Genomic DNA, 16,058 nt, shown 5'->3' on the forward strand with positions numbered 1-16,058 from the left:
AAGTATGTCTCTTTTGTAAATAAAATAATTTACAGATGAACTTAAACAAGGTCAAAATCAAGTATAGTTTTGTTATAAAACTTTAATGCAACTGAAAGAATAACAACAACATTCTGCTTTTAAATCTTTTATTTGTTTCAAGCAATTATGTAATCGTAAAATGAAAATAGTGTAGGCTTATTTATAGCATAACGAATAGTGAATAATATTTTCTTTTTTAGTTGTATACAAAACTTTGAGACATGTAATTTTCTTTAAACTGCCCACATTTATTCAGTGTACGTCTCTGTTTATTTTTACACAAGTATATCTCTTTTATAAATTAGATATTTATTTACTGACAAGAAAAAATACAAGTTTTTTTTTTAATAAAACAATTTTTAAATGTACAGTGTAATTGAAAGAACTTACAATAACGTTTTGCTTTTAAATCTTTTATTTGTTTCAAGCAATCATAAATATAACCTGATTATCAATAGACAGGAAATACAATTGTTTAATTACATAAGTAATCTCACATACCTTGACTGTCACATACTGGCATAGATTAGAAGGATTAGGACAATTAATTACCTGGTGTGACACCGCGTCACACCGGACTGGGAGAGATGTTGCTAATGCAATAAACAAAAGGTAACGAATTTACGCAGAAGTCCGAGGGACTACTCCCAAATTTCTCTGAGAATTTAGGGAAGGATGTCGGAGTTTTCTGGTGTCACAGCTAGATGCGAAAACGTAGCTCTATTGTCCTTTGATTTTTTTTTTGCCATATTGGTCCGCAAATATCAAAAATCATCAAAAGGACCTTAAGAGCTACATTTTCGCAGCTAGTGTCACACCAAGAAAAAACTTGGTGTTTGGAGTTTGGGAAGCCTTTCGCGAAATTTGTACTGTACCCTCAAATACTATAACAGCAAAATGACTTGAGTGTTTAGGTAAACGTTATATATTTGGCTAGCTAGCTTCCTTGCTAGCTGAATCGTGAAATCATTATTACATTAGGTATTCTACCCTTCTTTAAGGGTAGTCTAGTCCTGCAGACAGGTGATTAGTTATCAGTCTTACTAGTCTACTCTTTTAAAGTTCAAAGCTTGCCTGTTTGAGTTTTCAATTCCAGATCCTGGATTTTGTTAAATATGAGTTTGAAGAGGGTATTTTGACTTGATCATAAAATAATTTGTAATTCATTAGGTTCACAGATACAGATACTGTAAATTTCAATACAAACTCCAAGTTTTTGGATACACCTAATTTAATAGCATTGCTTATAATAAAAACCGAGTGATTTTAAGATGATATTTTCACAAATGAAACATATTTATAATTTATAACCAAGTAACTAATTGATGGTTATAACATGTCTGTATTTAGTAGACATTGGTTTTGTCATTGTTACAATTACCATTATATCATCTACAGTATGAATATGTATTTGTTGTAGGTACGTCTAGCAGCATCTGTAGCCACAAGGAAGTTTCTACATAGTTTACCATCAGAGGAGGTTAAGGATCAATTCTATAGCATACTCATACCAAGAATGTGCCTCAACAGGTAATTAAAATTGCAAAAAAAAATATTATTATATGTGTGGTCTAACTGTTAGGACAATTGTATATTTACTTGGTATTGACCAATATATCTACAATGGTCTTTGTGATTCGGTGGGTTTTGATTTGTTATGCACTTCCTCTGTTCACTAAGATTATAAAGTGTTTGAACAAATAAAAAGTGGATGATATGTCAATGAGACAACAAGTTACAACCCAAAATAACTATATCCAAAATTCATCTTCAGAGCAACAAATTCTTCAACCATAGTTGGTCAGGGTTGTGTATAATATGTCCAGTGTTAAATCATATGGAGTCTTTTAAATAAGTAGATAAATTAACAGGAAACAAACATCTACAATCTCAAACCTGTTTCTCCAAAAAAGAACAGTCAGATATGAAAAATAACTATCGATGAGGTTTCTGACTTCAGTGACTTGGGACAGGCTCTTGAAATGTAACAGGATTAAATTAAATTTAGATCGTAACCCTCCTCTTGTTAAAATTGATCAGTAGAATAACAACACATACTTAAAGGAAAAATCAATAAAACCAGTACAAAAAAGCACTTTTCTCTGGTGTCGTTCATACTTTTGAGAAAAGTATGTCAGTCAGTCAGTCAGTCAGTTTAGAAGTCTCTTCTTCGTATCATTCTTTTATATAAAAACAAAATTGAAAATGAAAATGAGGAATGTGTCAAAGGAATCATGCCTGATGACGTAGCATAAAGATTTTTTTTGGCAGATCATTTAAAAAGAAAAAAATAAGTTTGCCTGCATATAAAATATAAGAATGTATATTTATTTAGTGGTGTATTTTAGATACTATGTAGCTGAAGGTGTTAGAATATATTCACAAGAAACATGGAGACAGACAACAGAAGGAGAAGGAAGACATCTTGTAGAGAAATATATTGACGATGTGGTAAATACATATTTAAAATTAAACTTTTAAATAAATCTATATAGAAATTTATTTAAATATTGTAATCTGTTGCTAAAAGATTGTATGAGTTTATTGTCAGAAATGCAGATATTAAACAAAATTGAACTCTAAATTTATATTTTCAGGTTAACTATTATATTGAATCAACAATAGCAGACAACCATGCGGTTAGAGAAGCTGCTTGTGCTTGTATTGCTGAACTAGGAGCTAAGGTAATATACACACTTGTATTGCTGAACTAGGAGCTAAGGTAATATACACACTTGTATTGCTGAACTAGGAGCTATGGTAATATACACACTTGTATTGCTGAACTAGGAGCTAAGGTAATATACACAAATAAGTATGGTATAACAAAGGGTATTAGTGAAAAATAGGGTCACATTATTGTCTTATCAATGTTCTTTTGTCTTAGCAATTGTTTCATACTTTTCAAACAGAAGTTTTTATTATGCTAATTAAAAAGTAACAATAAAGAATCATATTTAATCAGTAGTGGTTTTCTAAGCTCCAATGTGTTCAAAATATTTCTAAATCTTAAAGATTCTAAAAGAAAAATACATGTGGAAAAAAATAAAATAAGACATCTTTGTTGGTTTGACTCTGATTGATACTTGTTTAGTTGGCAATCAAACTCTCTCTACATATAAAATTGAGAATGGAAATGGGGAATGTGTCAAAGCGACAACAACCCTGGCCATAGAGCAGACAACAGCCGAAGGCCATCAATAGGTCTTCAATGTAGCGAGAAACTCCTGCACCCGGAGGCGTCCTTCAACTGGCCCCTAAACAAATATGTATACTAATTCAGTAATAAACGACTCCGAATTATACACAAGAAACTGAAATTAAAAATGTTTATATCAGTAAAGATAAGTCACATGAATCTGTAGAATAATTCAGTTACAAGAAAAAAAATTATTAAAGAATAACAAAACTTGCATATAATTAGTAAGATTTCTCTTGCATTTCTTTTTATTTGAAACCTATATAATATTTTGCAGATTGAAAGAAATGCAGTAAGATCACATGTTCCCAGACTGCTGGCTGCTTTGTTGGTGTGTTTTAATGATGACAGCTGGCCTGTCAGAGATGGTAACTAATTTATTAATTGGCTTGTACTTGTAATTTATGCTTTAAAAGGCAAATAGAAATTTCAAAGAGGGAAAAATAGTGAAATTAAGTATAAAAAAGAAGATGTGGTAATGTTTTTCGTATATTTATCATCTTTGTGGTCAATTCATACAAATTCATGGTTTGTTAAAATTTTACAGACTATTGAGCACAACATGCAAACTAAATTTTTGATGGTTTTCTAGATAGTCATTCAAAACTTATGGAACATTAATGTTTAAAAATATGGGCAATTTATTTTTTGTTCAATGTACAAATCTGGTTTCTTTCCATGTAATCCCCTGAAATTTCTATACAGTAAAACATGTTTGAAAAGACCACATAAAGGATAGCAAAAAAGTGGTCTCTTAAGACAGGTGGAATTTAAATACAGGTTCAATATATATGAAATGTTCCACAGAGGGATCTAAAATAAATGGTCTTATAACACAGCTTTTTGCTTAGTATTTATAATGAAGAGGAAAGCTGAAAGAGTTGTACTATTTGTTAAAAACCTGATTTTCTGATTCGATAAATGGAAATTGGGGTTTCACATTTATTGTCGCAATACAGCATGCATTTTCATCACATGTAAGCTTTAAACAGAGTACAACAGTGTAATCCATATATTTCTAATATGCCAAAAATCATATCATGAAGTAAAACTTAATCACAGTGACTATACATAATATATATGATATGCTACTTGTTTGAGCTGATGTGGAGCATTTTTGATCTGTAGGTTACGAAGATGTTTTCTGTGTTTAATCCTCTATATAGAGATTCTTTTCTTTCTTTCAGCTGCATGTGTAGCATGTGGAAATTTTGTTTTATGCTTTCCTGAAGAATCAAGGTATGTTCATTATTGTGAGAAATGTAGGAATGACACATTAGAATGTAATATAAGGTAAAACTATTTCTTTTATTCAGTACTCATCATTTTTCTTTTTTTATCACAATATTTGGAATAAAGAGAGGTTGAAAGAAGAATATATATTAAGAATGAGTTAAGATATAAGCATTTGGCTCTATAATATCAGTTGTACAGATGACAAAAATATAGGTGCGGGAAATACAAAGCCATCTACCCTTCAAATTTGTTCACTTACCCTAAATTTCAGTGTAACAATGCTTATGTTGTTAAGTCACAGTAAGAACAACTTATTCAGTGACTTTGTTTACACTGATTGACCTCAGGTCAACTGGCATAGTTCATTCATAAAAAAAACATCTTCAGATTGGTGTGTACCATATCATATTAATGTAACTACTGTCAATAGCTGTATAAAAGCTTGTCTATAAAATAAGTTTCAAGCGGACGTATTGTATCAATGGTTTATTTCACCTGACAGAATTAAACCTGTCTTGTGTTTCCCGTTAAAACTTATGTAAAACTGCTAATAAAGGCTATGATTTAATTATATGACAAACTGACTCAGTTATGATTATAATTATTTTGCAGAAACAGCTTGCCAGATTTATACCCTCTGTTTTTCAACAATTTACAAGACAATATTGCCTCAGTCAGACAGGGGGCTGCTTTAGCTCTAGCCAATGTTGTACAAGCTTATGGTAAGTCAGGGTTCTCACAAAGGATTTTTCAAGACGAATCCATGGACTCATAACTTTTGGCCATGATGAGTCCAACGGTGTGAGGATGAAATTTTACTGCTATATAATTTAGTAATTCAGTTTCCAGATCAAAATACAGCATGGAAATGCCATGAAATTTTATTTTAAAAACATTTGTAATAAAATGATGATATATAAATGTATGTGTTCATTTGATTTAACATTTTACAATTTTAAGCATTTTTGGACTCATCAGCTTTCAAATATTGTCCTCAGAATTGACAGTGGACTACATTTACACCTCTCATAAGTCTATAAGTCTTAACCAGAGCTGATCATGTTCCAATTTCCTGTCTAACAGGTATGTACAACAAGGTAACTTTCTTAGTACACCATAGGGTGCTGTATTTGCTCTACCCAACTCTATACAAGCTTATGGTAATATCCTTAGTTGCAGAGGATGCAGAAGGAACTGAAATCGTTACTGTACATACCCATTAGACAGAAAGTTTTAGCATGATCAGCTCTGGCTAAGACTTACAGACTAATGAGAGGTGTACAAGTATTCCACTGTCCATTCTGGTGACTATATTTGTAGACATTTGTTAGTCCACACATCACAAAAAATATAAGAAATATGGTTCTGCAGCTATGGTGAGCATATAAAAAAATAAAAAAATAAGGACCATAAAAGTGACAGTTCCACAGCTGGTTTAAACATTGTGATATTTATATATATATACAATGTAGATGAACTAACAAAATTAGTTTGATTACAGTTGGTATGGTAAAGAAGATTTTATTTCAGTGAATCTGATTAAGTGATTCAGTATAGACAGACTGTTTTGTAGGTCAATCCAGTATGGAAACTATCACAAACAAGGTGAAAGAAGGATTAGAGGGTGTAGAAAAACAACCTGCATCATCAGAAAAGTACAGTGCTTTAGATAAAGGCCCTGGAGCTTATGGTGTTGTTAAAATGTTAAGAGATAATGATATGGACTTACATACAGATAAACAGGTCAGTATAATTCTGGATATCAGTTCAGTAATTTATCTTGCAATGTAAGAATTGCAATCTGAGGGATATAATAATTTTTCAAGTCCCAGTAATGCACAGCATCAGCTGTCATTATGAGATAGAAACATAAAATACAATTTTTGTTAAAAACAAACAATGGTATTGTATAAAAAAGTGTTATTTTTTTTAATTTACTTTTTTAATTATGACAAAGGCTAGTTGAACATAAGAAAAACAGTAATCAATTTTGAATCAGTTGCCATCCTTTAGGTTACCAGATATTTTTGAACTCAATTAACATTAAAGACCACAAAAGTGTTCTTCACCAGCCAAGTAGTTGGTAAATAGCATGACAATTGGATAATATTTTATTAAAATTTTCTATTATTACATTTTGGAAATAATTTTGAATAAAGGAGTTTAACTCTCTAATGCAAAGCTCTGATTCTTATTTGGAGTTAACTATACTTTGATCAGCTCCTCAATGTTTGTATAAGGTTTGAATTTTCAAAAACTTCTAAGCATCACTGAAGAGACATTAATTAACCAAATGTCCTTCTTTGCAGAAAATTAGTTACTGTTTTTATCATGCATGCATTGATAACATCATAAATACATGTATCAGGAAATGACCTTACTCAATTAGAACAGTCAGTATCTAAAGTCATATAATAATTCCAGATTGACAATATCTTGTAGATGTATTCCTGTGGGTCATTAGCACCTAAGATGGGAAGAGGTGGTGGATGTATGGATCATAAGTTCAAGAAACCCTCAGAGCCGTGGGAGTTAACAGATGGGTAAGGTCTTATGCAACATAATACTGATGTACAAACATGAAATGATAGTCTTTTCTTCTTACATAAATCATTCAATCCGTATACTCAAGTGAAGTGATTGATATTCTTTTACAGCCGATTTCATTGAGTGTGAAGCCAAAGGTAATATCTTTGATTAACTTGCTTGTTAGCTGAACCGTAGAGTCATTGTTAGGTCAGGTAAACTACCTTCCTTTAAGAGTAGACTAGTCCAGCAGATAACCGATCTATCTGTCTGTTGGACTAGGCTACTTCGAAAGGAGGCTAGTATACCTGACCTAATAATGACTTCACAGTTCAGCTAACAAGCAAGCTAACCAAAGATATTACCTTTGGCTACACACTCAATGAAATCGGCTGTAATTCTTAAATTCTTGGGTTTTCTTTAACCCATAAAATATTAAAAGTTGGTAGTCCCACGAATTAAAATAAATCTGCATTTTATGAACTTATTTTAAGCTGACTTTACAATTATAGAAGAAGAAAAAAAATAAAAGTCTTTAAGTTAAAGTTTTATTTAGAATATTTTTATTGCAAAATATGAGCATTGGATGAACATCAAATCATCTACATGTAATACAGTATTTTTTTTTTTTTTTTTATATCAGGTGTATTCATTTAATAGCAGAATTATCAAACAACCCTAGCCTATCAGCATTAGTGGGACAGACGTTACCTGCAGTTGCTAAAGCAGTATCATTTCAGCATTATCCTCAACATGTGGTTTTATTAGAAACACTTTGTAAACAGGTAAATAAGTTGAAGATACCATTTGTTTTAAACTTGTTTTATAAATTGTGAAAGTACTTATTACAACATATTGTGTATGAAATCGGTCAACTAATGCTTCACCAATGTTTACATTCTTTTCCTTTTAATAGCTGAACACCCTTTGTTCATGCACAACTTGTCTCCAGCTTTTGGATTGAATTGAAAGCTACATGAAAAAGTCTCCATTGAGTGTAAACTATTCACTTGCAAGTGTATAATACATCAGAGATTATTTTGACAAATTTGGACCAAACTGACTTATTCAAACAAAATGTTATTTCACAGTTTTCTCTTTTATTATTACTTGAGACAAAACAAAAACATATTTAAAATTAATGTCTACAATGTAGCTAATGGTCCTTTAAAAAAAATTATTATCAAGTTAAAACAAGTTTTAATAGTCTTAGTTTTTAATTTCAGTTGCCAAATATTGCCAAAGGTATAGGGAAGAGACATTTCAAGCCGCATTTGGAATTATTTTTTGATTCTATCTTTTACAGTATGGTAGGTACAGTGTATTATATACAAACATATATATACCAAATCTTTGTACAAAACACTTTAGCTGATTTTGTTACCAATTATTCAAATATATAGCAATATCACTACCAATCCCTTATAAGATGAATTGATATTCAGATTTGTGAATGTGAAGAAGTAACCAACATTTCCAATTTTTTAATGAGATAATTATATATGATTTATTGATTCAAGTTTTTATCTGATAGTTATTTCTAACAATATATGGTATTTATTGTAGACCTGTGATAGTGCATTAACATCAAGCTCAGCTAGCCAGTGCTTAAACCAGTTGAGTAGTTTTCTTGGTCCGAACATCCTCAAAGGAAGAGTAGAACAATACAATCCAGCGTAAGTACAAATCTGTATTATCTTGGGTTGGGTAGGTAAGATTTTTATAATAAGGGCTAAAAAAGCAAGTATACATATATCCCAAATTTTCATGTGCCTGTCTTGTTCGACTGATCTAGATAACATAAGGGGGTTCAGCCATCAGCAGCATTAAGATTGATCAGTTGTTACAGGTGAATTAAAGTAGATGTAAGGTAAATGCAATGATATAGTTACACAACTCCAAGGTTGACCAAGAAAAGACTTAACATGTTGATGTATATGTGAAGAAACGGTCTAAACATTTATGAACTCTGAATGTCAAAAATCAAAAAGACAGGTATAAACATGACAATGACAACTTTAGTGCAGTTTCCTGCTGACTTTGGACATTTATATGAACATTTGTATTGCGATTTTTTTAAGAATGGGAAAAAAATGCAAGATTAGGTTTCAATTCAGTAAATTCTGCAAAAAAATTATGCTTTCATAATTTTAAATGCATGGTTTTATTTTTGCAAAACCTGTTCCATCACACTTTTCATAATAAAAAAAAACATTTCAAAAATTTCTGAATTTAAAGTATAATCCTTGTAAATCAATCCATTTGATAACAAAACAAACAGAAAAGACTGCAAGTGCAAATCAATCTATTTTAGGCATTTTACTTTTGTCTGTGACAGCATCTATCTTGCTGTCACAGACAAAAGTCACAGCCACACAGTTTTGGACAAATTGAATAAATGTACTTTAGTATTATACTAATAACATATACTATTTAAAAAAAGAAGTATAAGATAATTAAATGGAACGTTTTTACTTTTAGATACATGGATCAATTGATTGCCAATCAGTTTATAGCTCCATTATAGAACAAAGAAAAAGCAGGTAAGGATATGTGATTTTTAATTATAGAACATCAAACAAGGTGTTAAAAACCAATGGGAGACAACTCTTTTTTGTTTAAAAGTATAAGATTTTCTTAAAATGATTGCTTTACATCTGCTATTACATTGAGATTTCTTGTGGATAGTACTTAATGGGACTTTTAAATATTCATTTATCAAGCGTCTTTGTATAGCTTTCTTGTCATTGTTAATGCCTCTGGTAAATTTGTAAGTACCTCCAGTAATATAATTGTCATTGAGAGTTGAAGAGTTGACCAGCCATTTTGGCAATGTTGACAATTTATAGAACTTGTCCTACTGATTTTTAGCTCACCTGTCCCGAAGGGACAAGTGAGCTTATGCCATCACTTGGCGTCCGTCGTCGTCCGTCGTCTGTCGTCGTCGTAAACTATTTCAAGAATCTTCTTCTCTGAAACTACTGGGCCAAATACTTTCAAACTTTAACTGAATGTTCCTTAGGGTATCTTATTTATAAATTGTATCCGAAGTTTTGATCTATCAACAAACATGGTCGCCATTGCTAAAAATAGAACATAGGGGTCAAATTCAGTTTTTGGCTTATTACTCAAAAACCAAAGCATTTAGAGCAAATCTGACAGGGGGTAATATTGTTTATCAGGTCAAGATCTATCTGCCCTGAAATTTTCAGATGAATCAGACAACCCGTTGTTGGGTTGCTGCCCCTGAATTGGTAATTTTAAGGAAATTTTGCTGTTTTTGGTTATTATCTTGAATATTATTATAGATAGAGATAAACTGTAAACAGGAATAATGTTCAGCAAAGTAAAATTTACAAATAAGTCAACATGACGGAAATGGTCAGTTGACCCCTTTAGGAGTAATTGCCCTTTATAGTCAATTTTTAACCATTTTTCGTAAATCTTAGTAATCTTTTACAAAAATCTTCTCCTCTGAAACTACTGGGCCAAATACTTCCAAACTTTAATTGAATGTTCCTTAGGGTATCTAGTTTGTAAATTGTATCCGAAGTTATGATCTATCAACAAACATGGTCGCCATTGCTAAAAAGAGAACATAGGGGTCAAATGCAGTTTTTGGCTTATAACTCAAAAACCAAAGCATTTAGAGCAAATCTGACGTTGGGTAATATTGTTTATCAGGTCAAGATCTATCTGCCCTGAAATTTTCAGATGAATCAGACAACCTGTTATTGGGTTGCTGCCCCTGAATTGATAATTTTAAGGAAATTTTGCTGTTTTTGTTTATTATCTTGAATATAATTATAGATAGAAATAAACTGTAAACAGCAATAATGTTCAGCAAAGTAAGATCTTCAATTAAGTCAATTTGACCAAAATTGTCAATTGACTCCTTAAGGAGTTATTGCCCTTTAAAGACTTTTTTCACAATTTGTTCATCATGTTGACTTACTTTAAAAAATCTTCTCCTTTGAAACTGCTGTATCAATTTCAGCCAAACTTAGGCTAAATGAGTTTCAGAGTTTCTAGTATAAATTTTATATTTTATTTCCTTGTATGTCAAGAAACATAGCTCCTATGGCTAAAATAGAACATAGGAGGAAATGATTATTTTTTTTGGCTTTTGTCTTGAAGAAAATAGGACGATCCAAAAAACATTTAAATAAATTGAAAAGCCAAAATAATCATTGATGAGAGATTTAACCAAAAGAATTAAGGTGAGCGATTCAGGCTCTTGAGAGCCTCTTGTTTTGGGCGTTAAAGTTTTTCTTTACCCATTATAGTTTTCAAGATAATAGGCAAAAATGCATGTCATCATTTAATGGCAATATTTCCAATAAGGAGTTGACTGACAATTTTGGCCATGCAGACTTGTTTGTAGATCTTGTCTTGCTGATAATTTTCATTTTAAGCTTGTAGCTGTTTCATTGATTGCATTCTAACTGTTTGTTTCGAGTGGGGCAAATGAGTCTTTGTATAAAACAAAACAAAATGTCTAGCATACTATATCATGCCTAGAATCTTTGATGCGTTTTTAGAGATTCTTCTTTCAGAACTGATATTAAAGACTCATTATAGGAAAATATATGCAAACATAATTTGTATGAATCCAAAGAAAGTAATGTTTCACATGTGTTTTCATTATCATTTACATATATTTTCAGAGAGACAATATTTTATGACATAAATTTATTAATAAATATTCATTCTCTTCTTTAATTTTCGCAGGTTACTGCTACTAGAACTGTGATAAATACAGAACTAGAGCTGTGATAGACTTAAATACATCAAAGGAAAAATTCTCTGCTAACATCATTTGATCAAAGGAGCTAATCTGATATTAGACCAAGCCAGTGTGTTTGATGGTCTAAACATCCATGTCTTTTCTGATATAAAGTCATGAATGCTAATTAATAACAAGATATTTGATTTGTCATCATATAAACATACATTTTAAGTTCTGTGCATTTGAATACATCAATGTTGAAATCAAGATGAAGTAATTGAAAGTATCCTACAGAATTTTTATTTTTGCATCCTTATATTATGAACACACATGTTGGAGATCCCCGTGCTTCTTTTAATCCAAAACCCTTTGACAGCTTTTTATAACTTGTTTATAAGGGCTTGTCATGAAATCTTGCTTAGCACTGGTACATTTTCAGATTATTCTTCATAAAAGTAGCTTTTTTTTTCTCAACATTTTTCTAAAACAATTCCTAAAATTTTCATTGAATTTTTGGAGATTTTTATGGTAAAGTAAAATAATCCTTGATACCAAGAGGATACTGAATTACTTCATCTAACTAAGCTTATAGTATTATAGTATTATAAATTTTCTATGTATGTGACATTCAGGTGTTATGAATGAAAATAAATTTGCCATTTAAAAAAATCAGTGGCACTATACATGCAAAGTAGACAGGGTATAATTTTATGATGATTATAGAATGTTGCCTGAATCAGCATGTTATTCCTTTTTTTGTTTGTTAATGAATTATTGTCATAATTCTTTCAAACATAAATGTTCTCATCTTTCATCAAATGTATACAAAATATTCTGTTCATTAGTAATTCAAATCATCTTTGGAATGGCTGCTACATGTACTGAAAAAATTGCAACTTTGTTTTTATATTTTACAAAAAAAAATAGAATACAGATATGTTAATATTAAATTTAATTGGTCTGGTCATTTTGGCATTCTAGGATGTTCTCAGTGAGTAGCATGCTGAGGTCATTAATTCATTGAGATATCCATTAAAGTACGGTAGTAATGTCATAAAGATTTAAAAATTGTTTGAATATTTGTGCCATAAAAATGATTTTTTGTTGAAAACAATCAAAGACTTGTCCGTTACATTTGCAATTACATTGACCACAGAACCACAGGTGCTTATAGTCACCTGACCAATAATTCAGCATCAGGCAACTGTCAAACTGTATGTCAAATTAACAATTTCAGGAAACATTTTGAAAACTCAGGGACTTATATAACCAATTTTCAACATTTCAAAAATTTATAGGGAGTTTGTTTTAAAACTAATATATATCAAATGTATACAATAGTTAGTCATTTTGTGATGGTTTCATGAATTGATGGTGGTGTGGTTCCTATCTGATTCACTCTAAAATAACCTCCTCCAAATAAAATAAGGCAACTATTACAAGAAAATATTTAAGAAAACTGGATAAAATAAATGGCCTTACCAATTAAAAACATTTTTTTTTCCACCAAAAAAATAAGATACAGAGGTATAAGCTTTTCTTTCCATACTACTAGTAATTGGAGGAATTATGTCTGACAATAACCCAACATACAAATTGCAATATGTTTTAGATTTATGAGTTTGACTGTCCCTTTGGTATCTTTCGTCCCTCTTTTATAATAGAATAAGGAAGTTAGATTCAAATCTTTATTAAATAGTATTACTTAGTAATGATTTTATTTAGGTTTTGTGCTGTTGTCCATTTTAGGTTTCTCTATACAATTAATCATACACAGTGATTTTTTAAGCAGAAAGTGAAAGTGGGAGCCTTTCAATCAATCTGGCATTAAATTATATGTTGTGTGTAAAGTATGTATGAAAGAGTGATTGATTGTTGATTGCTTTACGTCCCATCAGCACAAAAGGCTATATGTCGGGAACGCTATGAAATTATTTCTCATATTATGTGGCATTAATTTCCATACATTTAGGTTCAAATTTTATATTACATCCTTCAATCACTAAAGCAGGCAACAATCCTTCCTCTATGTAAACAATTTGTATTTATGTTTTCTGTAAGTTTTTGAAAATGCTTAAGTTTGATATACTTTTATACTTATTTTTGTTGTAATGAATTCTATGGACAAGAATATTTTTGTTAAAATAATTGTTTGTTTTTGTTTGTGTTACATGCAATTTAAAATTGTAATGTGTGTAAATGTGTGATGTACAGTAGGTGACCATGGAAAGCTTTTTGCTTTTGATGTAAACAAGCTGTTTCTGTAGAATTTAACTTTCAGCAATTCAGGAGTGTTAACAATGTCCAAAATTTCACATTTTTTTTATCAAAATAAGTGTTTCAGTATACAGTATATTAACTGTACAATCTTCATGAAACAGGATGGATATGGTTAGAGAGCCTCATGCTTTGTCTGTTTCGATATATATTTCTTAGTCCCATACAAGTACATATCATTATTTACAAAATACTCTTGTACCATTTTTTCAGTTATATCCAGTTATTTTAATTCTGTTTCAAAATTTTATGCATAAGGCTGTATACAGACTTTAATCCCAACGTTTAGCAGTAAAATGTATTCTTCTACTGATCTGATTTAATTGTTGAATGATTGTATATATTAGCCTATTGTTATAACAGATTGGCTACCCCTTTAACTTCCTCAGGATTTTAACATTTAAAATAAGTACTAACTGTGATATCTCCAATGATGTATATTTGTCTTCCTGTGTAGATATGATTTATAACTGCAGTTGAATTTATAACAAGAATTGAAATATAATTGTGAGTTTACCAGATACACAGTGCAAATTTTTCTTTATAAAATAGATAAAGGCTAACAAATAAAAAAAATTAATAGGGAATGGAATGGAAAAAGACACAGACATATTTGGTTTTGATGCTATTGATTTATTGAGGCTTCCAGAAGGTGTTTTTTGGTAACATATCTTGTGAAGAATACTCCAGAAAAATGTGCGATGCGCAATAAATGATACATTTATATTGGAAATACTATTCTATTGCATAGAGAAAATGACTTTTTTTCAGTTTTAAAACAGTTTCCATAACATGTTCTAGTAGTATTTTGGATATACACCACAAATTACTGAACATATATACTTAAGTATTCCTTGCCATCTCTAGAAATTCTCTACATAATTATTTATAATATTAGACCAATCATTTACAATTTCAGAATAAAACATCCCTAAAGTATATACTAATAACATTATCAAATGTGAAAATTTATTGATTACTTTATTTACTTTGAATGACACTTTGGTGCAACTTAATGTGCTACAATGCAAGTGCTAATTAAATTCTGATTGTTGTTAGTAATAAAATATTTTACATGTGTATGGTGTTATTGTAAATATTAAGTGGTAGATGTTATAAAAACAAATCAACCAGCAGCACATCACACAAATAGCTTCAGTTATCAGATTCTTACCATCTTTAAAACTGTTGGCTGAGAAAAAGAGAGGTGAGGATACCATAGGGATATTCAAACTCATAAAAAATGACAAGGCAATGGCTAGAAATGAAAAAGATGGAAAAACAACAGTACACAAAACAACACAGAAACCCAAAGAATGAGTAACATCAAACCCACCAAAAACTGAAGGTGACCATGTAAACTATATACTATAATTTCACTATTGGCTTGAAACCATTGTCAGAAATATTGGTGCAGTTGGGGAGAATACATGTAAATAAAAAAAATAAGAAGATACCCAGTGGTCAATTAAAAAACCATAAAAAAAAAAATTACAGTACTAGAAAAAAAACCAGAATAAAGTTTATTGAACACTTTCATAGAAAACTAAATATGGTGCAGGATGAACCCTACCAAACAACTTGCGATAATGTTGTCAGGTCAATAAAGATGGCATACTCTGGTTTTAATATTCATTCACTTATAGAGTCTTTGCATCGGAAATGAACACATTTATTCTAAAACCAGTTAGTTGTTGGCATGATACAGGTTATGTTCTTCTCATATATTTTATGATGGTATACTAAACCCTGATTTTAATATGATAAAGCCATAATCTTTCAATCAGTTTAATTGAAGTCTAGAGCTGGCATGTCAGTAACTGCTTGTAGTCCCTTGTTAATTTATGTATCATTGTCATTTGATTAGTTTCTTTTGTTACCTATTCAGACATCAGACTCTGACCTCTTTCATACTGTTTTATTTTGTGTATTGCTGTGGTTTTTTTTTCTACATTGGCTAGAGGTATAGAGTAGGGTTAAGATTGCACAATTTTTTTTCACCCCACGACATTTTTGCACCAGTCCCAAGACAGGAGCCTCTGGTTTTTGTTAGTTTTGTATGATTATTAA

At 30.7% G+C, this 16,058-nt stretch overlaps 1 protein-coding gene across 1 annotated transcript in view; it reads left to right on the forward strand.

The window, feature by feature from the left end:
- LOC139517347 (uncharacterized) overlaps positions 1–15,067 on the forward strand; it is a 28,238-nt gene extending 13,171 nt beyond the window's left edge. Inside the window, exons 6-18 of the mRNA XM_071308289.1 lie at positions 1,442–1,551; positions 2,370–2,472; positions 2,619–2,705; positions 3,498–3,588; positions 4,408–4,459; positions 5,069–5,178; positions 6,030–6,199; positions 6,899–6,999; positions 7,626–7,767; positions 8,209–8,292; positions 8,549–8,658; positions 9,464–9,525; positions 11,714–15,067. Coding sequence (XP_071164390.1) covers positions 1,442–1,551; positions 2,370–2,472; positions 2,619–2,705; positions 3,498–3,588; positions 4,408–4,459; positions 5,069–5,178; positions 6,030–6,199; positions 6,899–6,999; positions 7,626–7,767; positions 8,209–8,292; positions 8,549–8,658; positions 9,464–9,509 — 1,206 coding nt within the window. The 3' untranslated portion in view covers positions 9,510–9,525; positions 11,714–15,067. The remainder of the gene's footprint in view (positions 1–1,441; positions 1,552–2,369; positions 2,473–2,618; positions 2,706–3,497; positions 3,589–4,407; positions 4,460–5,068; positions 5,179–6,029; positions 6,200–6,898; positions 7,000–7,625; positions 7,768–8,208; positions 8,293–8,548; positions 8,659–9,463; positions 9,526–11,713) is intronic.
- The last annotated feature ends 991 nt before the right edge of the window (positions 15,068–16,058 follow it).

The sequence above is a fragment of the Mytilus edulis genome, chromosome 3, assembly GCF_963676685.1.
Source record: "Mytilus edulis chromosome 3, xbMytEdul2.2, whole genome shotgun sequence".
NCBI lineage: Eukaryota > Metazoa > Mollusca > Bivalvia > Mytilida > Mytilidae > Mytilus > Mytilus edulis.